This window comes from Propithecus coquereli, unplaced genomic scaffold, assembly GCF_000956105.1.
Source record: "Propithecus coquereli isolate 6110/MARCELLA unplaced genomic scaffold, Pcoq_1.0 Scaffold5, whole genome shotgun sequence".
NCBI lineage: Eukaryota > Metazoa > Chordata > Mammalia > Primates > Indriidae > Propithecus > Propithecus coquereli.
Window position 1 is genome coordinate 19,196,741 of NW_012150840.1, and position 26,165 is coordinate 19,222,905.

The following is a 26,165-nucleotide window of genomic DNA, read 5'->3' on the forward strand; positions in this document are numbered from 1 at the left end:
AATGCGGCCATCCTATGAATAACTAATAATGATCACACATGTTAAAAGAGCAAAAGGATGGAAAGATAATCAGAGTCCATTCTCATTAGTCATAGCTGAAGAAACAGCTTAAGTAAAAATCCTCAGCTTACTTAATGCTTCATAGTAATTAATAGTAATTGATAATAACTTGTAGTAATCAAGATCTAATGCAGGTACTTAATTTGCAAGTGTGCTCCTTACTTTGAACACATTTTGTTTCTCTAAGTTAACATCTAGAATTGGAGACTCTTGGGTTCTTCTTCCTATTCTTTTCTATCTTTTGCTAAGAAAATTTAAAAGGATTATAAAATGGAAGAGAGCTAAGAGATCATTGGTTGCAGTTGCATCATTCTACAGATGAAAACTTTCAAGCTTATGGAAGTCACCTGTGGCCATGGGCATGAATGTCTATTGGCATACTTGGGTCAGCTGCCCAATTTGTGGCCAATACTGGGACATAACATGGTACGAAATAAGATGCTTTTGTATAAAGAACTATTTATGGTTGCTTCAATGCAACGGGGTGTTGGGCATGAAAACTCTAAGATTAACAAGCACATCAAACTTAATAAATTAAAAGAAGTTTTGTATCTAAAGTGCCCAATACAGTATCTAGCACAGAGGAGGCACTGTATCTATAGAACAAATAAAGTGAATGTTCAAACACAGCCTCTCTAAACTCTATTTGAACCCTTTGAATGACACAGAGATCAGAACTTTGCATGGCTTTTTGTGCTAGTTCTTTAAAATGAAACTCTCCTACGGGAGCCAGTGTGAATTCTATTCAGAGTTTAAAAACACAGATTTATGGGAGAGTCCCAAATCAATCAAAAACATGGCAAGGTTTAAAAAACAAAACTAAAACCAAACAAAAATACAAAAACAAACCAAGAAAAAGAAAAAATCATGAAAAGACCTAGCCTGCCAAGAGTGGCTTTTTAGCAGTTGAAAACCTGAAGATAGGAGTATATAATAGAAATGTGGCAATGGTCATTTAGATAAAAACAAAATTTGTATGAGAATGAATCAGGAAATGTCCCATAATACCAGAAAGATGAGAAATCCAGGATCCTATATGTCAGTTCAAGTTGCTGCACATTCACTGCACCATGAATTTTCCCGTGGCCAGACACTATGGAAAAAGTGTTGGTTCCTTTTTAGACATTGATAGTAGACACGTACCATGGCAGGCGCTCTTACACTTAAAGGAAGAATATAATATATACCTGTGGAAACTGTCAAAACTGTCTTCTTGCGCTATTTCTGTGGTGTATTTTATTCCTTTATCCCCTAATCTGAAATTCATTAAAGCTGAGAATGCCCCTTAAATTATAGTCTGTTGTACCCTGGAGGAACACCTGAAAAAGTTAACAATAAACTCTTGAGATTAGGCAAGTGGAGAGGAAAGAATTACGAAACAAAACAAAGCAAAGAAATCATGTAAACAAATTAATTAATTGTCTGGAAGTGAAAAGCATGTTTGTAATTTTGCCCTCGTCAAAGAAAAATTGGAGTTCATTATGCTCACTGACGGATTTAAAAGCTCCTTCTCGCACAGCATCACCGAGAGAATGAGTGTGTTGTGTGTGAAGCATGGATCAGTTGCAACATCAATTAAAATAGAAATTCATTATTGAAACCTCTGGAGTGAAAGGTTGGTGCTTTATGCTTAGAGGATGGGAGGAAGCTTTTCTTATCCTATTTTTAGTTTTTGTTTATTTTATTTTTTCTCTTCTCTCCCCAGACGGTCTTGGGAACATTCACTTTGGATTTCCAGTAGTAGGCATCATTATACCTTTTTGTAATTAATTGTATTAATACTTAAGACACATTGAGCACATTGTCTTTACCGGGCAATCTATATATACTTTATCATCTTTAATTCCCAGGGCGATCATGTGGTCAAAGGTATCACTCAGTACTGCTCACAGAGGTAAAATTGCATAGCTTCTAAATGGTGACACCAAGGATTTAAGACCCGGTCTGTCCAGCTTAGGAGCTGCTGGTCTCTGCAAGACACACGGAGACTTCTAATGCAGGTCTACAGTGCTGAATTAGGGGTTCCCCTATAATAAGGCTATAAAAGGCATATAGTATACATCCAGAATGGACATTACACATTCAGTTGCATGTCAGAGTGCCATCAAGAGTGCAGTGAGATTATAGATGGATTGTGATACCTTCTACACAGCCATCTTTTGCACATGGTGGTCCTTGTGCTCTCCAAATGAGCAGATGATCAGCTAGCTCTGCTGAAATGTGCTCATGGGAGGATTGTGTGTTTTAGTTTTGTGACATGTTTCTCTTGGGAGTTTTGCCTAAAGACTTGAAATTTAGAGAACAGGAGTAAGGAAACATAAGGTCCATCTATGACCTCTCCTAGAATTGTACCATACATTGGACTCTGTATAGAAAGGGAGGATGAGTAAAATGAAGAAAGGAGTACAGAGAACCTAGAAAACCATAAGTGTGTGTGATCAATGACTATGTCATTGCATCTTGCAAAAACTTAGTGATGATAGCTCTAGCGGAGAATGAGTACAAATCGTAGAGTTGGAGCGGGGTCCTGAGAAGAGCTTGGTTTTGGAGCCAGTGGAAATTGGATTCACATGCAATCACAGCCACTTTTTAACTGATCCTGGGTAGGTTACTTGTTCTTTAAGTTGCTCCATCTATAAAATGGGGGAAGTTCCTGAAGGACAGTGTAAGGACGAAATTGCATTACTGAGAAAGTAATATAATGATTCCTCTCTCACTATTTATACACTTCCCATCCACAATTCCTAAGCCAGGCATTTTTTAAGTACTCAACGTATATTAACTCATTTTGCCCAAAAAGTGATCCTTTGAATTATCCATATTTTACAGCTGATGAAGCTGAGACACTGAGAAGACTAAATAACACACCCAAGATCATCTGGTTAGAAAGTAATAGAGACAGGTTTAAACCCAGCAGTCTAGAACTCATGTTCCTACTCACGCTGCTGTTCTGCCTCTCCATTGACTCTGAGCACTTCGCTTGGTCAAAGCAAGGAGGTTTTGGACAGACTTCCTGTGCTGTTTTACAGTCTGCCTGAAATCCTTCTAGGACAGGGCAGTGTCTATATGAATAAATGTTGTTAAAAGGATGATCTCGGCACTATTTATTTTTCCCTCTGATTCAAGTCTCATTCATACTGGTCTATTCTTGCTAGTGTTACTTAAAAGCATTCTGGCTTTGCTCACCTCTCCCCCTTATTGCTACCCATAAGAACTAGAGAAAACGTGAATGAGATAATGCTGAATTGATGAGTTGTCTCAGATTCCTTATTGTAATTGTATGCCTTCCGGTAAAATACACACACACACATGCACACACATATTTTTGAAAAGCTACCTGTCAAAGAAAGGGGACATTTACTCTGTCTCTTTTCTTTATGGTTGCACATGGACACAGACTCTCCTGCCCCTTCCCTGCCTGTTCCCTGTTCCTGCTGTTCTTGTCTGGTGCCTTTCTGAGATCCAGGTACTCCTCTCTTTACCTCTCAGTATCTTGTTGTTTTCTGGGGTCTGTCTTTTCTTCTTTCAAATTTCTGTCAAAGCAGGAAAAACTCTGAGAAATGGATCATGGGGATGAGTAGGGGGAGTGAGCAGGGGAGGGAAAAAATTTCCAAGGCTTATATTAAAGAATTACTATTCTGATGAACAGAAACAGTATATTCAGGCTTCTGGCAATATTTTATGTTCTTCTAATATGGTCTGTATCCCCTCAAATTGGCAAAAGATGTTTTAAAAAGATTGCTTGGAAGAATGAAGAAACTTGAAACAACTCTCTGAACAAAAGAAATTATTCATTCAGCACAAATTTATTATGTGCTGGGCACTGTACATATAAATGTATAAATTGTACATATTTATGGGGTACAGTGCAATGTTTTGATACATGTATACATTGTATAAAAATCAAATCAGGGTGTTTAGCATATCCATCACCTCATATATTTATCACTTCTTTCTGGTGAGAACGTTCAAAATCCTCTCTTCTGGCTATTTTGAAATACATGATACAATATTGTTAACCATAGTCACCCTACTGAGCAATAAAACACCAGAACTTATTCCTCCTAACTATAACTTTGTACCTATTGACTAATCATGGCCCCTACCCTTAAGGTGTCCCAACCTAGGTAGGTTGAGGAACAGGTAAATCAGGATTATAATATGGGAGTAAAATAGCCTGGATAGAAGAAAGCACAGGTTGTTATGGAAACACAAAACAGGGCACGTAATTCAGACTGGGGGAGGTCCAAGAAGGCTTCTCAGGAGAGATGACTTTTGAACTGTGTTTTAAAGACAAATAGGAGTTAGGAAGACAAGAAGGAAAAAAAAAAAAAAAGCATTTCTGGCTGAGAGATTAGCACGCCCAAGCAAGTGGTCCTGTGTAGCTGGAGAAAAAGTGTATTAGTTTTCTCATACACAAATTACCACAAACTTGGCAGAATAAAAAAAAGATATTTATTCTCTTTTCTCACAGTGCTGGAGGCCAGAAGTCCCAAATCAGGGTGTCAGGAAGGTGGGTTCCTTCTGCAGGTTCCGAGGGCCAGTCCCTTCCCTGCCTCTCTCCCAGCTTCTGGCGGCTAGTAAACATGTAGCCTCCAGTGTCTGCCTCTGTCTTCACATTGCCATCTCCCTGTGTTTCTCTTTTTCTGCCTGTATCTTCTCTTCTTCTAAGGACACTTGTCACTGGATTAAGGGCCCTCCCAGATAATCCAATATCCTTAACTTAATTACATGTACAAAGACCTTCATTGCAAAAAAGGTCACATTCACATATTCCTGCCATGTCTTTTGAGAAGCCACCATTTAACCCACTATAAGGAGTAAAGAGAAGTTATAGACCTGAACTCACCCATAAGGTAGATAAGAGGTAGCAACGAGGGAAGGCCAAGTCCCCCAGACCCTCACATACCTGCCAAAGAGTGTCTTGAAGGACACAGGAAGCCTTTGGAATTTTAACTGTGGAATTGGCATCTATCTCTGGAAAACAATTATACTCTTAAGGCTTCCAGCCAAAGACCATCAGAAACCCACAAATTGCATTTATTATTTGCTGCAGGGAGGGAGAGAACACACACCACAGGGAACCATAATGTCTTCAGCTAGAGGGTGTTGGAAAAACTTATTAGAGAATTTGGATTTTGGTGGGTAATTTGGGGGATGATCTAAGAAAGCTTGGTTTGTTTTAGAGTGGAGGTTGTCAGAAAGCGGGGGGGGGGAGGTAATTCTAAAAATGGATATCTCAGTGAAATCCTATCCATATGGAGAACAGACTAGCATGAGGATAAAGTTGTAAATGGTAAAGAAGTAGCGATCACTAGCTAAGAGAGGGGAATGTTGGTATTTTGTGAGTGAGGCAGTGCCTTTGTTTTTTCTGTGCACAGATAAAATTAAGAAGTGGCCTTGTTTTGTCACAATTTATCATGGTCTCAGGGTGACCTTGTCTGAGATTGGTATTCTGCAACATTGCTCATGTCCAATAGGAGACAAGATCCAGCCATGAGTGCCAGGTCATATTCCAGATGTCAAGAGCTGCTCTCTTTTTTTATTGTTTTTCTTTCTCAATAACAAACTATAAAAATGAGCATACCTAAAATTCCAGCAGTTGTAATGAAGTACGTCAACCAAAACATTCAGACTGTTCCTTAATAGCCACAATAAAAGTCTCAAAGTTTTCTTAAAAGAACACTCTTTCTTTTTTTATGAGAGCATCTTTCTCCAGACGTAATTTACTTCTGAGCCACACATTGGACAGGATCTATTTTAAAGACAAGGGGAGCTCACTGAAAGGCTCCTTGTCTGGCAAGCTGTTTTATCTAATAGTGGTAATAGCATTTCCTTCCATCCTCCTGCAGGGCTAAGCCAACAATCATCCCTGTGCAGAGAGACCCTGTAGTCCTCTTTGCAAGCCCTCTCTCTTCCTTTCCCTGGAGTGCCCCATCTATTTAAATAAATATTAGAAGTGAGTCAAATGTAGTTCTCTTTAATGAAAAATAAACAAGTGAAAGAACCTTAAATCCTCTTTTGGCAAAGGTCCCTTCAGAACAAATAATCTTCGGTGTTAGAGATTTATGTTTTTTTTTTTAAAAAGGCAGAAATAGGAAAGGGCCACAGAAGGGCAGGGACAGCCACCAAAACTGTGCAGCAAGCTTCTCTGTGAAGGAAGATGAAAAAAGTGAGTGTCATTTTTAGTATGACAAGAAAAAAATTAAAATATGATATAGCAAGTACTCCTGGGAATGACAAACCACATGAGAGATCCCTCCCCGGCCCCACTCCCATACTCTCAAGGAGAAAAGGGCTCTTTAAAATTAAAGACAGAGACATTCAGCTGAAGGGAAATATGTTTTCTCTCTAACTTATAATTAGCCTGCCATACTGGCTTCTGTAGACTCTTATCAAGGCAAATTGCTCAGCACAGTGAGTTTGACAGGCATCAGTCATACCTGTGAGCGCTGGGGTATCTCTCATAACATAAGCCAGTCATCATCTTCCAAGGCATCGACTGATTGCCAGCTCAGGTCAGGAAGAAATTATTCCTCTGTCTTCATCTATAATATTACTTACCAGTTGCAACGTGGGGGTTTGACTCCTTCAATGACAGTCCAGTCTCCTGTTAAATTGGTCAGAAGTCCAGCCTCACGTAGTGTCTTCTATCATTGAGATCCAACGCCTATTTTCTTCCTGACATTCTGCTGGGGGAATCAAAGCCAAGGGTAGAGATGGTCAGTGAGGCTTCCAAGTTCCAGGTCAGCTTGTTTATGCTTAGAGCCCCCTGACTGAGACAGGGCTGTGTTAGCAGGTTCTAGGGCCTGTGATTTCCCTTGAGGAAATGCCAGTGGGCCATGTGTGCTCCTTAGGTATCAAGGTGGTTAGCTTTGAGCTGGTTGTGACTGACAGCGTGAGCTGGAGACTTTGCTGTGTTTGGCATGGCAAGGTTGGCACAGGCCAGCTTAGACCTTGAAAAATTTGGAGCTGATGCAGAGGTGAATAAGCACGTTGCAAACAGAGGTTGCAACCTCAAATTTCTACAGAAGTCAGACAGGTAATGTGCCTGGCTGAAGCAGGCCAGGTGGCAAATTAGACAGTACAGGCCCCAACTAAAGGGATAGTGGCCACTCACTTCCTACTGGACTGTGATTATGCAGTGTGTAGAGTTGTCAGCTTTTCCAGAGAAGCCAACAATCTGGTGTGTGTGTTAAATCCCCCCATTTTTTAAATATTGGCATCCAATTAAAGCCCTTAGCAGACCAAACCAGTTTGCTCTGTAAGCTGCCATTTCACAACCTGGAGCTAATGGTGCTGAAGTCTTGGTTTCTCTGTTTTCTAGCATCTACAGAGAAGCGTTGTGGGATCAAATGTTAATACATTATAAGTCTTATCCCCCAAAGTGAAAACAAATGAAAATGATAAGCAAAGAAAATGAAAATACTTCTCAAATGTCACAGTGCATCCATGGAGCTGGGCTGAATTAAGGGACATGGCTGAGCGCCCAATTCTGCTTTAACTAAACAGTTAGTAATGGTGCCCAGGGGTTCTGAGTCACTGAACAAGCACTAGAGGAACAGCACAATACCAGGCACACAAAGTAGGCAGAGCACAGGCTCCTTACCTTTGAAAAATTTATAAATTCTTTGAGACTATTATGTTTCCAGGCATTGGAGCAGTGAGGAAAATAATGCCAAGACATTACGTAAACAAATGTGAGGTGGGCCCTCAGAAAAGTATGATGATCCTGTTTCCTTCTTTAAAGCATCTCTTGTTAATCATGGCCAAAGGTGGAGAGAATAGAAAAGCAGCATGGTGGCCATGTGACTTGCTAGATGGATGCTATCTCTGTTGAAGGAGGTTGAGTACCAACAGGAAAAACCATAAAGAAGTTGTGCCTTTCCATGCTCTGGAATTCTGGAAGCTGTGGAAGTTTTGGAAAAATGGTTCTCCTAATCCATTGCTGTTCTCAAAATAGTTTAATAGTTTTGTGACTTGAAATCAACTGCATCATGGAGCAAATAGCCTAGATCACTCTCCCAAAAATTGTTGCTTACATGAGTAGTTCTCAGAGTATGATCTCTGGTCATCAGTGTCACCTAGCAACTTGTTTCAAATGCCTATTGTTGGTCCTCATCTAAGAGCTAGTGTATCAGAAATTCTGGGGCTGACTCCCAACAATCTGTGTTTTAATCAAGTCTTCCAGGTGATCTAATGCATGCTAAAGTTTTAAAGCCACTGTCATCTCCTTTCCAAGTGAGCCTCGCCAGCGAACTACAGTGGAGACCACCAAGATAGCACACCTTTGACAGCAACCATTGCTTGTTTGACTGGGTTTTTATTTTTTTGGCTATTTTTTCTCATTTGTGTGTTTGTTTTCCATTTGTTTTTAAGCCCCATTGATTCCCGTATTGCTTTTCTATTTCTGCTATAATAAATTACCACAAATTTCATGGCTTTAAACAACACAAATTTATTATCTTAGAGTTCTAGTTCTGTAGGTTAGAAGTCCAACACAGTCTCTCTGGATCAAATCAAGGTATCAAGAGAGTAAATCCCTTCCTGAAGGCTCTAGGGAATAATCTGTTCCCTTGCCTTTTCCAGCTGCTAAAGACCACCCTGCTTTCCTTGGCTTGTGGGCTCCTCCACAAATGGGGGGTATTGCTTTTCAGAGTGGGAAGCATTAGGCTGAGTCTTCCTTGTGGGGCCATCCTTGTTCTCACTCTTCTGCCTCCTCCTTCCACTCTTAAGGACACTGTGATTACATTGGGCCCACCTGGATAATCCAGATATGGTCCCTATTTTAAGATCAACTGATTAGCAACTTTAATTCCCTTGTGCCATGGAAGATATTAATAACATATTCACGGGTTTTAAGAATTAGAATATGGACATCTTTCATGGGGGAGGGGCATTATCCTACCTACCACAAGAGATTATGTTGGGAGAGATTGTTGTGTTTTTTGGTTTTTTTAACACCAGAAAATGGAGTCTAGTAAAAAGTGCAATACATGACCTCTTCCTCCACGCCAGTAAACTATCTTTCTATGGCCTGGAGAGACAGGGTAACATTTAATGACAAAAACACTAGGTGTGTAGTCACAGAAACCTGAGTTCAGGTTCCTGCTCTTGCACTTACTAGATGTACAACTTTTGGAAAATTATAGAATTTTAAGCCATAGATTCCTTTACTCTGAAATAGAGAAAATACTTTCTCATATAATCATTGTGCTTAAAGTAAATAATAGAAATGTACCAAGTACATAGTAGAAATATAATACATGGTATTATTACTTCTTGAAATCCTGAGTTCCATTTCAGGACTGCTGGGTAAACCCAGTTAAAAAAAAAATCAACCTCTGTTTTGTTGTCATTAATGCCAAATAACATTTCCTTAGGCCATCTTCTTTAGGTATATGTAAGATGTTTGAGTTTCAAAAATGAAAAAGTGATTTGCAAGTGCAAAATGGTGTTACTGTCCTTAATAAATAGCTAATGCCACCTTTTTGGAGGGTAGAAGGGAAAATAAGATGAGTGTAAGGAAAGAAGACTCAGAGTTACTCAAAATTAAGAAAATGAATCCTCACTGTCGATATAAGTCTCCCAACTGCAAGTGCAAGTCGTGGATAGATTTTCTTTTCCACTAGATTTACTTTCTGATATACACGTTTATCACTCATGCGAGGACAATTCATCAAGCCATTTTCCATCTATAACCCCAGCTGAAGCCCGACAGGCTGTGTGTTTATTACTCACTCTTAGGAGGCTGAAGCTCATTTGCTTCTGCTGTGGGGAGAGGAGCAGACCCAGACAGAGGAATGAGGGCACTCAAAGGAATGGCCGTTCACTGCAGTCAAGCCTGAATGATACACAGGTATAAAACAACCCGGAAAAGCTCTGGTTATGGCTGGACATCAAATACTGATCAGATAATCCACTAATTTACCAACTTCCCTCTTAATGATCTGATTTCCATTTATTCATTCAACCAACATTAGATGAGCCCTTTCTATAGACTAGTCCCCAAGCAAGGCTGTAGAAAACATTGTGCCAATGCCCATCCCCCTACACACACACACACACACACACACACACACACACACTCTCTCTCTCTCTCTCTCTCTCTCTCTCTCTCTCTCTCTCTCTCTCTCTCTCTCAATCTGGAGCCATGAGAGATTAAATAACCTTTTATTTCTGAAGACTGAGTGCTCTTGTAAGACATCAGTGCTTATAATTGCATCCTGTGGTGGATGATCCTGCAATAATCATCTTCTACAGGCATGACCGTGAATGTACTGTATTGCTCCATCTATCTTCTTTTAACATTACACAAAATGAGGGGAATGCATTGTGCATGGTCTCCAGAAATTTACCTTCAAAGAGTAACAGTGTTGCAAACTCCACACACAAGACACACTGACAACTGAATAAATATTGAAGAATCTAAATTCAGTTAATTAGCAAGCCAAATCTTGCTTCAAATTATATTGACATTATTTATTCCTTTGTTAATTCAGTGAGGTACCTCTTAAGCCAAAAGAGAAACTACTGTTTCCTCATTCCAGGTCTTTCCTCTCCGGGAATTTGGAAACCAGCAAGCAGAGCAGGGGCCAGTTTTCCAACACACTGGTGCTCCCAGGTGCTAGGGTTCATAGTGTAGAGAGCTGGATGGCATTTATAGCCTGAGTTCATTGATTTATTGGAAGGCTTATTAATTCCCTAAGTACCAGAAGCACCTGTTTTCAAACAGAGACATGCACTCAACACATGCCTTCCCGAGCTAATTGGGAAGAGTCTTCGATGACCTATTATTTTGAATTTGCATGCCCAAGGACTCCTCTCCTCCTGTGAACACAGTGGAACTGTAGCGTATATGCTTTGATTTATGCGACCTCATCGATGTAGGGAGGAGGGGCAAGAAGAGGCTGGCAGAGGGAGTGCCAGTGAGAGAACACCCAAGAATGATTGGAATAAGGTGGCATTTCTAACTACCCTTTCCTTCTAAGAGCTTGTGTCTGGGAGTCAGAGTGAATGGGAGGCTTAAAAATTTCTACATTCCCATAGCCTCTCAAGATGTCAGCGTCTCTCCTCCTTGAGTGGAAGATGAGTCTAGTCCTTAAAGATACAGTACATGTTTGTTATGCCACATGATGCGAAAACACAAACAAATAACTTCATCTGGTGCCCAAGTAAAGAAGCAGAGAAATGTCTGCTAAAGACAAAACACGAATATCACGTTTTCTGTACGATGACATTGCCCTGCCTATATGGGAGCAGTTTGCAGTTTCGACTCAGTGATCCCTATGATGACTTTATCACCTAATCCTGTCCTGAGATGGATTCAACTATGATCAACACACAGAATAAGTGGCACGTATGAAGTGACTTTTTGTCAAGGGAGTGATAAGAGTTCTCTTTGGATTCAATGTTTTCCCTCCTTAATTTTGCCTAATCACGGGTCATATAGCTATGAGTTAATGCACTGTTTCCACTCCCCTTACTCACCAACCCAGGGTAGCTGTATCTCAAAAACAGAGGAGGAACCTCTTAAATTAAAACTGAGACTCCTTCTGGGAGATTCGAAAGAGAAGCAACTTTGATGTAATAGAAAAGAGTAGATTTAGAGTTGAATAAAGTCTGTGTGATCTTTGGCAGTTTCTAATTTCTTAGATCCTACTTGCACGTCTATGGAAATGGAGTTAACCTCCTAAAATTGGCACAGACATAATAGTGTCCATATTGGGAAATGGATAATGTTCAATGAATGAATATTCATTGAGCCTCTCTTGAACCTGTTCCTTCCTTCCACCAAAACACACATATCCTATCTTTCCACTCTCCTGCTCTATGTGTGCCCAAGTTTAGGGCCCTGCAGTGAGCAACGCTGTAGCACACCCTTGGTATGGATGTGTTACCCATCCAGGGCCACGCTCACTACCAGGCTCAGTATTAGTCCTGGGTCCCTCAGGCCGGCATCTACTGTTGTCTTTTTAAAATGCAGAACCTTTACTAAAAAAAGTGGTATTCCCATTGTTATGAATCTATTCAGTGGCCCAGCTGAATGGCACATTCTTCTTGGGCCACTTCTGTCTATTGGAGAACTCTGTGGTCTGCTGTCTGAGACAGATCTACTTGCAACAAGGCACCTGCCTGGTTAGGCATACTTCAACAGCCCCACTGAGTTGCTCTATTAGATCCTGACTTTCTTACAGGTTATTTCTCATGCTGTGTTATACAGTTTGGTTGCAAGATAGCCTTATTCCTAAGAATTCCACTAAAGAAAATTGTTCTACCAGGAATTGCATTTCATTCCTCTGGAAAGGTCCATCCTTTCCTTCAGTTCCCTTTCCTTGTTTCCTGCAGCACCTATCACAGCCCCTCCTTGCCGCCTCCTTCATCATTTGTGTCTTTAATTAAACTATAACCTCTGCACACGCAGGGACCATGTTTATTTTTTCAGAGATGTGTTTTCAATGCTAAAAGCAAAAGTGACACTTGACAAATATTTTTCAACCACACTGAAATGAGTTGGACAGACACCTGGGTATTCAGGGTGGCCAGAAGCATCCTGGGCTGCAAGTGTGACTAAAGATAGGGGAAGTCAGAAGTCATAGTGAGAAAGGCCAGTCAAGGAAAAAGATGCTGGCAAGTCTCAGAAAGTGCAAAGAGTGGAGGAGACGGAGTCGCTGGGACAACGGGACCCAAGCGAAGGCATCTGCTGGCTGTGTGACTTTGGTTAAGGTGCTTAACTGCCTTGTACATTCGTGTCCTCAACACTAAAATAAGGGATGATTATTTTACCTACTTTATAGGGTTAAGGATTAAATGAGTTAATATTTATAAAGCACTTAAAACAGTCCCTGGAATGAAATGAGCACAGATACGTGTCTGGGTTGAGAGAGGCATAAACACAAGTTCCCAAAGTGGGGGATAGTTCTAAGACAGACATTCCGAAGCAGGCTCCTGGCCTGGGCATTAGAATTAGTCGGACATGGGTTAGAGTCCCAGTTCAGGCGTTTACTAGCTGGGTGACCTTGAAGAAGTTGCTTGCATTCTGAGTCTTGTTTTTCATAACTGTGAAACTGGCTCAATCATAGCTGCCTCCCAGGGTTGTTAAGAGAGGTTTCCTTTAAGCCTTAAGAACAGTGCAGGACATCTTTTATGCACTTAATGTTAGCTCGTCTACCACCTCCTCCTCCCACCCCTCTTTCTTTCCCTCTCTATTCCTGGCCACTAACCTTCTGCCCAGAATTGGAAACATCTTCGAGGGAAGCAGAAGGAGAATGAGAGTCAGGGATTGTTTACAAAAAGGGTTTTTTATTAATAACAACAACAAAAAAGGCATGGAAATAATATAAGAACAACAAATCCAAGTCTACTCTGAAATGACTGGTCTCCCACTAGGACAAAGAGAAGCAGCAGTATTTTATGTTAATGAGGTTGGTGGACAATACAGCTTCAGTGAAATATTGGCTATGATTACTCTATCACCATTTCTCTGAATGCTTTGCTCATCTTTCCCTCTCTCTTTTAAGAAAATCTGAATGATTGTTTCTCAACAGACCAGAATTATATTTCTTTTTTTCCACTGAGAGTGTGAGAGGAACCCGGGGTGCAGCTTGAGCTGGTGAGCTCTCTGTCTTCATTCCAACAGGCGTGGACTCCAGCGTTCAGTTCAGGCCCCAGGGACTATCTTTTGAACAGAAACTGTTCTCAGTGAAACTTAAGCTCCATTGCAGGAGGGAGGGCAACACCACACTTTAGGAGGTGCAGGGAGGAGGGTAAGTTGTTTTGCTGATATATCCCTGGGGAAACTTCCAGTGTTTCTGGACATGGCTGAGTGCACAGCTCATAAAAAATGCACCAGATCATTGTGGGCATTTGATTTTAGAAGAAGCTACAGTACCAAAAGACAATGACCGACTGCTTCCCTGAGACATCCAGATGACACACCTGGTTTCCACTGTGCTCCTTCATCAGCCCAGATGTTCCTAGTTACTTGGACAGAGAGCCTTGAGAGCCCTTGTATACAGAGTGTTATATGTCTTCCCTCCAGTGGTGCATAAGAAATGGCAAAGCCAAACTAATAGTATTCTTCAATTTTGCAGAGAAGAGTGCTTCAATGCATGTGTTTCCAAATACATGTTGTTGTTGTTGTTTTCAATTTGTTTCACCAGTGCATTAAAATAGGAAAGTTAAGGGAAAGGAATTAACATCTGTTGGATGCCTGCTATGTTCCAGGCAATGACAGAGCCATTTTACAGGTAGTATTTAATGTCCTCCTCATTGTAACCCCATAAGGTATTCAGGTATGATTACTGCATGTCACAATGGGAAGCAGCCCAACATTCTCTAAAGAATAAGAGTCTCCACTTATCAACTGTTGAAATCTGAGTAATTCTTTAAACCCTCTGAGCTTCATATTATCTCTGTAAAACAAAGTTAATAATTGCGGCTAATAGGGTTGTGTAGAGGTGAAGGGAATTTCTCCCCCCCCTTTTAAATGTTCTAGTCTTTAAGTTTGATGAAATAAACAGGAAACCGGTTAACAGGAGAAAAGGCATACAAATTTATTAACAAGCAAGTGTGCATGGGATCCCCACAAAATATGAGACTCAATGAAGGGTATTAGAATTACTCAGACATGGGTTAAAATCCCAGCTCAGGCATTTACTAGCTGGGTGACCTTGAAGAAACCACTTACATTCTGAGCCTTGCTTTCCATAACTATAAAACTGGCTCAATCATAGCTGCCTCCCAGGATTGTTAAGAGAAGTTTCTTTTAAACCTTAAGAACAATGCAGGGCATCATTTATATACTTAATATTGGCTCATCTACCACCTCCGTTTTCTCTCTCTCTCTCTCTCTAAAGGTTCAAGTATTTAAGTTTGCTGAAATAACCTGGAAATAGATAAACAGTAGAAAATGCATAAATTTTATTAATGTGAAAGTGTGCATGGAATTCGTACAAATTATGAGACTCAAAGAAGAGCCAGATGGTTGAAGCCTAAATACCGTCTTCATGGGGAGAGGGAAGTGGGGGAGGCAGCCAATTGTAGCAGAAGAGTCAATGATTTGTAAGGGAGATGAGTGGGCCCAAAGAGCATAGACTAGCCTGGGAGAAAGTTCTGCTGGGCTCTAGGGGAGGTGGTGACAAGTTATGGGAAAGTGAGGGATAGAGCCCCACTTTGAACAAAGGTTGTCGAATTATGCAAATAAAGTCTCTTAGGTAACAGACCTTAGAAAAATAGTTGAAAGAACAGGTGAAAAGTTTGTCTAATCATAGCATTCTGGCTATGGAGACTTTTAATTTTCTTCTCTGCAATATGAGTTAATCTTCTCTGGTAAATGTAGATTCCAGGGAGGAGCTCCAAGACAATTGCATTACGTTCCTTCCAGATGAACTTCCTTCAGTCAGATAGAGGAACTTCAGAGAGCCCCTCCCTACACTTAGGAAGGGAAGGGGCAGGAGAAAGTCAGAGAAAGACATTGGATCTGAAGCTTCCTGCTTAGGCCTTTACGTCGTCTTGGTTCAAAGCACTCAGGGAGCCAAAGCGCCATATTTTGAAGTACGGTTTTCTGAGCCTTAACAGTTGCCACGAAGGCTGAATATGATGGTAACATAAAGGGTTAACATTTTTATTTGACCTAAGATGGTCAGTATTGAGAATTCCTCTTAAAAAAAAAAACAATTGAGTTTCAGGGAAGCTGAATAATTTGCCTGAAGACTCACAGCTGATAGGGAGTTCACCAAAACTCATACCCACCTCTGTCTGATTTCAAAGACTCTAAAACTACTTTTTACTTATAGTTACTTAGTACCTCACCCATCCCCTCACCATGCCCCACCCCGCTTCTCCCTCCATCCTGTGATAACTACACGCACACACCCATCTGGGAAGCAGGATCCTGGGAGGCCTATTTCAATGACATCAGAGACTGAGAGCACAGAAAGGCAGCTCAGGTGCTATCTGCATGGAAGCAGGAGCATGGTGTTGACAACTCTGGCTCTTACGCTGGAGTTTAGAACACGGCCAGTCACTGAAATCACAGGGCAGTGGCAAAACATTTGGCTATACCTTTAAAGGCTCAATTTGGTGCTCTCTCACTGAGACCACCATCTTGCTCATTGATTAAGCACTTGGACAGACTGATCACAAGTGTTCTAAGTCTCATTGTGTTCTGTTTATCATTGCTTTTATTAACACAGCACAAAAATGGAAGACACTTGTTCGTGAATGTGCAGGAATCTTTCCACAGACATGTAAACACAATCGGTGGGGGAGAGTTCTACTGCAGAGTTAAGCTGTTTTGATGGGATCATCTGTTTCCTAGCTGAAAGCAAGGCTTTAAGGAAGTGAAACCCAGGAAAGGTCAATTTTGGTGCAAATTACTTGTTATGTCAAAATCACAATATTTGGGGGAGAAGGGTAGTCTTCCCCAATCCAGAAAGTTGGAAGTTGGAAAAATAATTCAGAAAGGAAACGCCAAATAAACAACAGAGGTGGCTGCTCAATGAACCAGAGGACACGTGAGGACACCTGGTAGGATGTATTTGGTGAGCACAACCCAGGCAGGACAGGGCAGGGGACACGGTGGGGAAAGGCACTAGAGTTCATGCTGAAGACTTGTAAATGGAAATCAGTGTTGCTCAAGCACATTATCTACTCCGTTAATTCCCTGCCAAACAATGCCTGGTGGTGCTTACTGAATTTGATTTAATCCAAAACTCAGACCTGTTTCCTTGCTGTCAGATTAGCTAGGCATTTCTTCCAGCAATTCAAGGTGAAACTGCATATAAGTATGATTTCCATATTTGTTTACTTTGGTCCTTATTATAGAGGCAGGTTAAAAGCCATTTGGGGAATTAGCCAGCAGGAAGTGCTTATGAGTGTGCCACTCAGGCTGGGGAGACACAGGGACTGTCAAACTATCTCCATCCTAATGACAAAGTAGAGGAAGCCAGAAGCACAAGTCTCTTCCGTGCAAAGTGCAGGGCTTCCCTTGGGACCCAGCCTCCAACATACGATTGCCTCTTAGGAGATTCTAGAGGTTAGGCTAGGCTTGAGGCACTGTAGAGAAAAGGATTAGTTTATAGCCTTCCTATTCATACTTCACTGGTAACAGGGAAAGTAAAACGGATTCCTAACCTTCCAGCCCTAAGAAATGCTTTTAAGTGGTTAATTTTAATGAGCAACACAATGATGTACCTAGCATTCTTTCCTTCTTCAGGGGGTTCATTTAATGTAGTTGGGCGGTCTGCTTGTTTCACATGGAAGATGAATAACTATGACATCATTAAATTACATGTAAACTATGTGTTGTAAAATATTGGGGTGCCAGAAGTGAAAAATTCAGGTCCCATTAACAGTTATAACAAGTCAACTTCGTCTCGTTATTCTATGATGAGTTCGGTGAAGAAAATCTTCAGTCTGGAGTAGGCAGGGAAGTAGTCACAGAGAGGTGAGATCTGAGCTGTGCCTTGAGCATTGCTGAGATTTGAATGGGTGGAAAAGAGAAGGGAGAGAATTCTGGTCAAAAGCAAGATGTGTTAAAAAAAAAAAAAAAAAAAAAAAAAAACAAATTACCTGGATGAGATGGCACTTGGGGAAGAGTAAGACTGTGGTATGGTTGGATTTATTGAACAGGCACAATGTCGGGAACTGAGCTGGCTCTTTTGTATACCTTGTGTATTATCCTGCAAAGTAATGGTAATAACGGGTACCATGCACTGAGAGTTTATATGGGTAGCAGGCAATGTATGAGATGCTCAGGATGCAGAGAAGGATGAGGCCCAGTGTTTGCCCTTGAGACTTCGAAATGTAAATCATAGATAAAGTAACAAAAACAACTTTATCTGGTACAATAGGGATGTATACACTTTACCAAGGAAACGTGGAGAAAAGAACCATTTGCATTTCTGTTAGAATCAGGAATGGTTTCTCAGAGATAGTGAGTCTTGACCTGGGTGATGAAGGATGTATAAGAGTTTGCTAGATGAAAAGATGGAAGAGGCATTCCAGGGAGAGGAAACAGCAAGTTCAAATTTATGGTATAGTCCTAAATTATGTTTCTCTTTATTTCAGCTAGTGCTGTTTCAATGTTGCTGGAGATAATGCACATTTGGATTCTGTGTTACATATTTTAATCTTGCCAACTTGCTTTGTTTGCAGACCATAATTTCATAGTTTATCTCTACAGTGGTTTTCCAGCCAAATTACTCCACTAAAATAACTCTAGAAATATATCACCTCTGTTTTCTGCTGCTGTCACTGGCTGTTTGTGTCCTTACCATTGAGCCAACCTTAGTGGAGACTGGAAAGAGAAATAAAAATTTCTCCAGAAAGAGAACACGGACCCCTCTCTTCAGCAGCAGAGTGTGGGTGGACTGGGAACATTATCACATTATCCTCCCCAGATATCGTGTGAATCCACAGACACTGTGTGAATCCACAGACACCATGTGAATCCATAGTGGCAAGCAGGAGAGGAAAATATTTGGCCTTTACAGAACATCATTAGGAGGACGGGCCATTGTACAGCATCTATTGTTAAAGTCAGTATCTATGATCATGACCATAATCTTCCATTCCTTTAGCACATTCATTTTCTGAGAGGCATTTTACATGTACTATTCTCTGTGAGGCAAACATGGGTAAGTATAATCCCATTTTATAGGAGGGAAAACTGAGTAAGGGAAATGCTTACTGATGGATGGATAGAAAAATGAAATGACTTTGGTTTGTAGAAATTTTGAACATCTATTACATTTTAGCTATTATGTTAAGGAAATGACTTATGGTTATAAATAAAACACATACAGTTACATGTCTCTGTTCATATTTTTTTCTGTCCTTAAGATTCCTCTTGCCCCATCCCTCTGGATTAACTCAACTAGCCTCATTTTATCTTAAGGACCAACCCAAATGTCACCTCCTCTCTGTAGCTTGGCTTGACTGTCCCTGACCTCTCTGTAAACACAACGATTACTCTACCATATTGGTTTTCAGAGAATTCTATCCCACATTCTGTTCTACTCATTTCTTTCTTCACTTGATCGGGACTGAGTCAGGCCCTCTTTCTTTCCTTTTCTTCATATATCCAGACTGCTATAACAAAATAACTTAGCATAGGCAAGGACAATTAAAGACCGTGTCTTCCTTCCTGTCCCCTGAAAAAACCTAGTGTTTCTCAAACTTATTACTTTATAGGACTCGTTATATGTGAAAACCCATCAACGTCCCACATAATGAGCAAACTTGAACACATTTTGGAACATGCTGCCTTTCAAGTCAGTATTCACATTAAGAATGCAGGCATACCACAGAGAGATTGCGAGTTCCATTCCAGGAAAGTCAGTGTTGCAATGAAGCAAGTCACATGAACTGTTTTGTTTCCCAATGCAGTTGAAAGTTATTTTTACACTATTCTGTAGTATATTAAGTTTGCAATAGCATTATGTCTAAAAATACAATGTACATAGCTTAATTAAAAATACTTCATTGCTAAATAATGCTAATTATCAAATGACCCTTCAGAGAGTCATAATCCTTTTGCTGATGAAGGGTCTTGCCTTGTTGTTGATGGCTCTTGACTGATCATGGTGGTGATTGCTGAACTTTTGGGTGGCTGTGGCAGTTTCTTAAAATAAGACAACAGTGAAGTTTGCCACATTGATTGACTCTTTCCTTCATGAAAGATTTCTCCGTAGCATGCAATGCTGTTTGATAGCATTTTATCCACAATTGAACTTCTTTAAAAATTGCAGCGAATTCTTTCAAACACTGCTACTGCATTATCAACTAAGTTTATGTAATATTGTAAATCTTTTGTGGTCATTTCAACAATGTCCACAGCATCTTCACCAGCAGTAGTTTCCCTCGAAAGAAATCATTGCTCATCCACAAGGAGCAGTTCCTCATCCATTAAAATTTTATCATGAGATTGCAGCAATTTGGTCTCATCATCGGGCTCCAATTCTAATTCTAGTTCTCTTGCTATTTTCGCTACATCTGCAGTTATTTCCTCCACCAAAGTCGTTCACCCCTCAAAGTCCTCCATGAAAGTTGGAATCAACTTCTGCCAAACTCCTGGTAATGTTGATATTTTGACCTGCTCCAATAAATCATGAATGTTCTTAATGAAATCTAGAATGGTGAATCATTTCCAGAAGGTTTTCAATGTACTTTGCTCATATCCATCAGAAGAATCAATATCTATGGCAGCTATAGGCTTATGAAATGTATTTTTTAAATAATAAGACTTGAAAGTCGAAATTACTCCTTTATCCATGAGCTGCAGACTGGATATTGTGTCAGCAGGCATGAAAACAACATTAAACTCCTGGCACATCTCCATCAGAGATCTTGGGTGATGAGGTACATTGTCAATGAGCAGTAATATTTTGAAAGGTATGTTTTTACTGAGCAGTAGGTCTCAACAGTGGACTTAAAATATTCAGTAAACCACGCTGTAATTATGTATGTTGTCATCCAGGATTTGTTACTTTATTTATACAGCACAGGCAGAGTAGATTTAGCATAATTCTTAAGGGCCCTAGGATTTTTGGAATGGTAAATGAGCAATGTCTTCAACTTAAAGTCATCAGCTACAGTCACCCCTAACAAGAGAGTCAGCTTGTCACTTGAAGCTTCGAAACCAGGCATTGACTTCTCTCTAGCTATGAAAGTGCAACATGGCATCTTCTTCCAATATAAGGCTGTTTAACGTACACTGAAAGTATGTTGTTTAGTGTAGCTACCTTCATCCGTGATCTTAGCTAGATTTTCTGCATAACTCACTGCAACTTCTTCTTCAGTACTTGCAGCTTCACTTTGCACCTTTAAGTTACGGAAATGGCTTATTTTCTTAAACCTTATGGACCAACCTCTCCTGGTTTTCAACTTTCCTTCTGCAGGTTCCTCAACCTCTTTCAGCCTTCATAGACTTGAAGAGAGTTAGAACATTGCTCTGGATGAGGCTTTGGCTTAAGAGAATGTTGTGGCTGGTTTGATCTTCTATCTAGACCCCTAAAACTTTCTCCATATCAGCAATAAGGCTGTTTCACTTTCTTATCATCTGTGTGTTCACTGGAGTAGCACTTTTAATTTCCTTCGAGAACTTTTCTTTTGCATTTACAACTTGGCTGTTTGGCACAAGAGGCCTAGCTTTTAGCCTATCTCAGCTTTTGACATAGAATCCTTACTAAACTTAATCATTTCTAGCTTTTGATTTAAAGTGAGAAAATGCGACTCTTCCTTTCACTTGAACATTGAGAAGCCATTGTAAGGTTATTAATTGATCCAATATCAATATTATTGTGTTTCAGGGAACAGGGAAGCTCAAGGTGCATGAAAGAGATTGGGAAACAGCTGGTTGGTGGAGCTGTGAGAAAGCACACAACATTTATTAAGTTTGCCATCTTATACGGGTGCGATTCATGGCACCTCAAAACAATTGAAATAGTTGCATCAAAGATCACTGATCATAGATCACCATAACCAACATAGTAACAATGGAAAAGTTTGAAATATTCCAAGAATTACCAAAACGTGGCACTGAGACATGAAGCGAGCTCATGCTGTTGGAAAAATTGTTTGGAGAGACTTGCTCGACATACAGTTGCCACAAACCTTCAATTTGTAAAAAAATGCAGTACCTACAAAGTGCAATAAAGCAAAGCACAATAAAATGATGTTTGCCTGTAGTTTTAAAGTTTTATATAAAATCTATAGCTAAATAGGTTGTTACTCTGAGGCTCCTTTGTACTCAGAGTGGGCCTTTGTGTAAACTAGGTAAACGTGTTCATGCTGGGGGCTTCCAGAACAATTGGCATCCCTGAGGACAGGGCTGGAGAAAGGAGCACCCTGCTCTGCGAGGCCTGAAGCTTACACAGTGTGTGTGTGTGTGTGTGTGTGTGTGTGTGTGTGTGTGTGTGAAAAATAATTCAACATTAAGTATAAAAACAACCATTTACTTACAATGAGAAATATGATAAAAAATTACAAATCTTAAAAAGCTGATAAATATCACCAAAAAATGCATAAAATAACGTTTTTAATTAACTGCTTGACACATTTCTATAATACTTTTTCCTACAGTATCATTAATGTTCTCTCTGAATGCCTTTTCGTAGGACAATTTTGTATTAGTTTCTACACATAGAATAGAAAGGTAATTCAGTTTTTCCTCTAGCCTGGTTGATCAAACTTTGTTTTATTTTCATATCATTGATTGTTTTTGAAAGTTCATATTTGTAAAGTCAAGTGAATTTTTAAGGACTGTTTTAACTTTTGGCAAACCTCTGTCAAGATACACATTCTGGTCCTGGGTTACCAAAGCAGACCCCAGGGCAAGACAGCACGAAGGGTGGGAAGAGAATTACTAGAAGCTATTTCTGCACCTGGACAGCTAGTGATAATAATTCTACAAGGACAAGATTGGGAACTACTTAAAGATATCCCCCCAAAGAATTAAACCTGTCCCAGCTCAACTTCCCATTAGTTACATCCCAAATATGTTGACAGCCACTTCATTACCACCCCATGTGAGGGGACGTGTGATGCAGGAGAGATTAGAGGGGAAAGGTGTTGGGGTCTTCACCTACTGCACTTAAAATATCCCATTTTGCAAATTTTACCAAAAAAAAAAAAAAAAAGGGTGAAGGAAAAACCAAGGAACCCCCCCGGAACTCGGAGGCCCTGAATGAATGGAAGCTCTAATGAATCAGTTTCATTAGCTTCACCTCACGAGGGAGGTTGGGAGGGATGAGCTTATATTAGAAAGTTTGGAGAAGGGTATCGTGCAGCAGAAACTTTGTATGGGTGGCAACAGGAAAATCTATTAAGAGGTCACAGGTTCCCCACAAAATGAATTGGGAGCTGTTACCTTGGAACAACCTGCCTATCCACAATCTGCTGTGCTCTGAGAGACGCCATCCCCTCCCTGGCCCCTTGGTATGCAGCTGCTCACCTCTGTCATCACACTAGGCACTGCATGGTGCCTCTTTATGAACTAGAGCCCTGCTCGTGCAACAAAGGCTGGTCCCACTGCAGAAACCGTATTTGTCTTCTCTTTATTTTACTGGAAGTCTTTGCCGCCATCCGGGCTGGTAATTGCACCACGCCGTTTCTGAATCGATTGCTTTAGAGCTGCCGAGCTTTTATTACTGCTACTCGTTGGAGAGAGAAGAGAGAAAGAAGCAGGTTGGCCTGGGCTCTGCAATAGATGAATGTTGTCAAATTGTCTTTCTCCAGCTGTTGAATAAAACTAGTAATGCTATTTCAGTAAAACCCAAAAGAAAAAGAATATGAGAGTGTGAGGGAAAGGAGAGATATCAGAGAAAGAACAAGAGAACATATGGATCTGCCTTTTCTTGGAATAGACAGCAGAGCCATATTGTTATGTTGACTCTATAGTGCAATAATGTTGAAGGAATGTAGCAAGAAGTAAAAGACAAAACTATTTAAAATTATCTGTTGGCAGTTGCACAAATCTATCACTCTTCTAGGTATACTGATGTTTCCTCATTCTTGGAGCTAAGGAAAAAGGTATATGTTTTGTTTTATTTTTCTCACTTGGTTTGGTAGGCTATGTAATTTGATTCAAATATGATAGGATTCCTTCCTAGTTATGCACGTTACTGTTATTTTGCTAGTAGATGGCTTTTTCCCCACAATCAGGACACTCTTATGAATTGTTTCCATCTATTATTGATTTATCTAGTTGTATTTCCTCATGGTTTCATCAAAGGTAGCAACTGGCAGGGCCATTTGCTGGAGAATGAGGAACTCACATAATTAGATTTAGAGAGGAGCATTCTCATTCCAATTGGAATCTGTTTTCAAGGAAAAAGAAAAAGAGAGAGAAAAACTCCAGCTTTAGGAACTTGGAAAGACAGACCGAATACTGACATAACTTTTGTTCATACTAATTGTTCACAACCCCAGACAAGGCTGCATTTAATGATTTTGTCCCATATGCTATCCCCTCACATTCTTCTGCATGAATTGGTTTCTTTCTTATCATCAACCTTTCAGAAAGGATTTAGTGACAGTTCCTGGTGTTTACCTATTTTCTAGAAATAGTCTAAGTCAGTCATTATAAATTGGACTTTCAAGTTAAATTGGTCTAAAACATATTTAAGCATCATATAAATGTCAGATCTTTCATATGATTCTCTTCCACCAAGCAGGTGGCAATACACCCGTTTCAGAATGCCAGTTTAAATGACTTGCCTGGAGTCATATACCATATCAGAGTTGGACATAAAACCCAGGTGTCCTTATTCCCATTCTACTACTCTAATAAACAGATTCAGTGCTATAATGCTGCAAATTATAGGTCCCACTTTTGGAGTGGGATGCGTGTGAATGTCATTTGTCATTTAAATGCATGAATAATGCCATACCTTGTGGTCACTCAGCTGCTTCCAGCCTGTCCTGTCAAGCAGCATTGCCTTTATTATTGAAGTGAAGAGGATGCTTGGACCATTGATCTCAATGACAGTTGGCACCATTAGAACTACCAGTCTGTTGTGTCTTATAGAAAGATACTGCCTGGTATACAAATCAACTGGTGTATCAACAAAAATGCTGGCATCAGATAACATGACCAAATTGCTATCTCTCTGCCAGTTCCACACCTATATCCCTATTAATTCCTGCCCAATAACTAGTGATGAAGGGACTTTGAAGGCCCACTGATTTCCATGTAAATGCCGTACAATTTTGGATTTGCTTTAACATGCTGATCCCTTCAGCTTAGCTTAGAAGTTAAGAATTTAGGAGAGCCGTAGTTTGTGTTAAAGTCAGTTAAAAACTTACCTTGTTTGGCCTTCAGATAGATTCCCATCCTGTATTTCTAGGACTGTATAAATCTAAAAAGCAAAAAGAATTAGGAATAAAAAGACATTTGTGGATGGGTTTAATTTTTTTCCTACTAATTGTTTTGACTGACAGTTAGAATCTGTTCTCAGTTCATGTTGTCTCTTTCTGTGTCAATTCTTCACTGAGCATGAGTAAAACTTTGGAGAGCACATAAGATCCATAGTAATTCACAATATGTGAGGCCTTGAACACAAGATAAAAAAAAAAAACATATAACCTACTCGAATAAGCTCAACTTCTGTAAACTCTTCAGGAGTAATTAGGGTCTTCAGCAGGGTAACACTGAAAGGCCAGCTCTTTGCAAAACCCTTTTTAGTTTTTACATAAATATTATTTCTTTGAAAGCAGATGACAGACTCTTTTAAATGCTATCTTCTTATCTATAGAGGATAATATTATAGTGAGTTTATGAACAGGAAACTGAGGCCTAGAGAATTTTAGTGACCGTAAGTGTCAAAATGAATATAGTTGACGCAGGCCCCTACCAGTGGATTCTCACCTTTCACTTGTGCCCTGATGTCCAGCAGCTTCTTTGAGGAGGGACACCCATTGTTGGTGTATGGAGCAAGATCTTTTGTGGGTATCAGTTTTCAAAGGCTTATGGGAGTAATCGATATGCTATGCAAAAAATGGAGGTGTTTAACTTCCTGAAAAATCCAAGTCTAAACTTTAAGGATGTGACCATAAAATTGACAGGGATTAATCTTAATATTTGACTTGTTCACTGTAGGAATTTTTTCCATTACAATGCACTCTGTCAAAATCAGGTCTCATTAAATAAATCCCCATTTTATCAGAGAGGAGCTTCCCACAAATAATGTGAAAGCTAACAAGCTCAATTAATACTTTTTCTTAAAAAAAAAAAAAAGAGGAAAGGAAAGGAAAACAGAAAGCAAGATAAACCCTTTATGCTGTTCCCCTTCTTCTAACCACAGGGCACACTATGGCCAGTTGCAGAGCTGGGTAATTGAATTCAGTTCTGCAAACTGACTGCATTTCTACTGTAAGTGGATCTCTCTCCTGTATCAGTGAAAGAAAATGGCCTCAAATGCTTCTGAGTGGGGCACAGCAGCCATCCCTCTTGTAAATAGCTGGGCCCTATTGACTTCTCTGGGTAGGGAGCCCAAATTACTGCCCAGATGAGGCCAAGCAGCAGCCAGAAGAGACCCAACTATGTACTGGGCTTCTGTCCTTATGAAATAAGTGATCCAGAGGGTCTATCTTACAGGAAA

The 26,165-nt window shown here is 40.1% G+C and overlaps 1 protein-coding gene across 3 annotated transcripts in view; it reads left to right on the forward strand.

Annotated features, from left to right (window-relative positions):
• LOC105819766 (neurexin-3-beta) overlaps window positions 1-26,165 on the forward strand; it is a 615,260-nt gene that overhangs the window by 274,310 nt on the left and 314,785 nt on the right. For all 3 annotated transcript variants that reach the window (XM_012656066.1, XM_012656067.1, XM_012656068.1), the window contains exon 3: window positions 16,966-16,998. In XM_012656066.1, coding sequence (XP_012511520.1) covers window positions 16,966-16,998 — 33 coding nt within the window. The remainder of the gene's footprint in view (window positions 1-16,965; window positions 16,999-26,165) is intronic.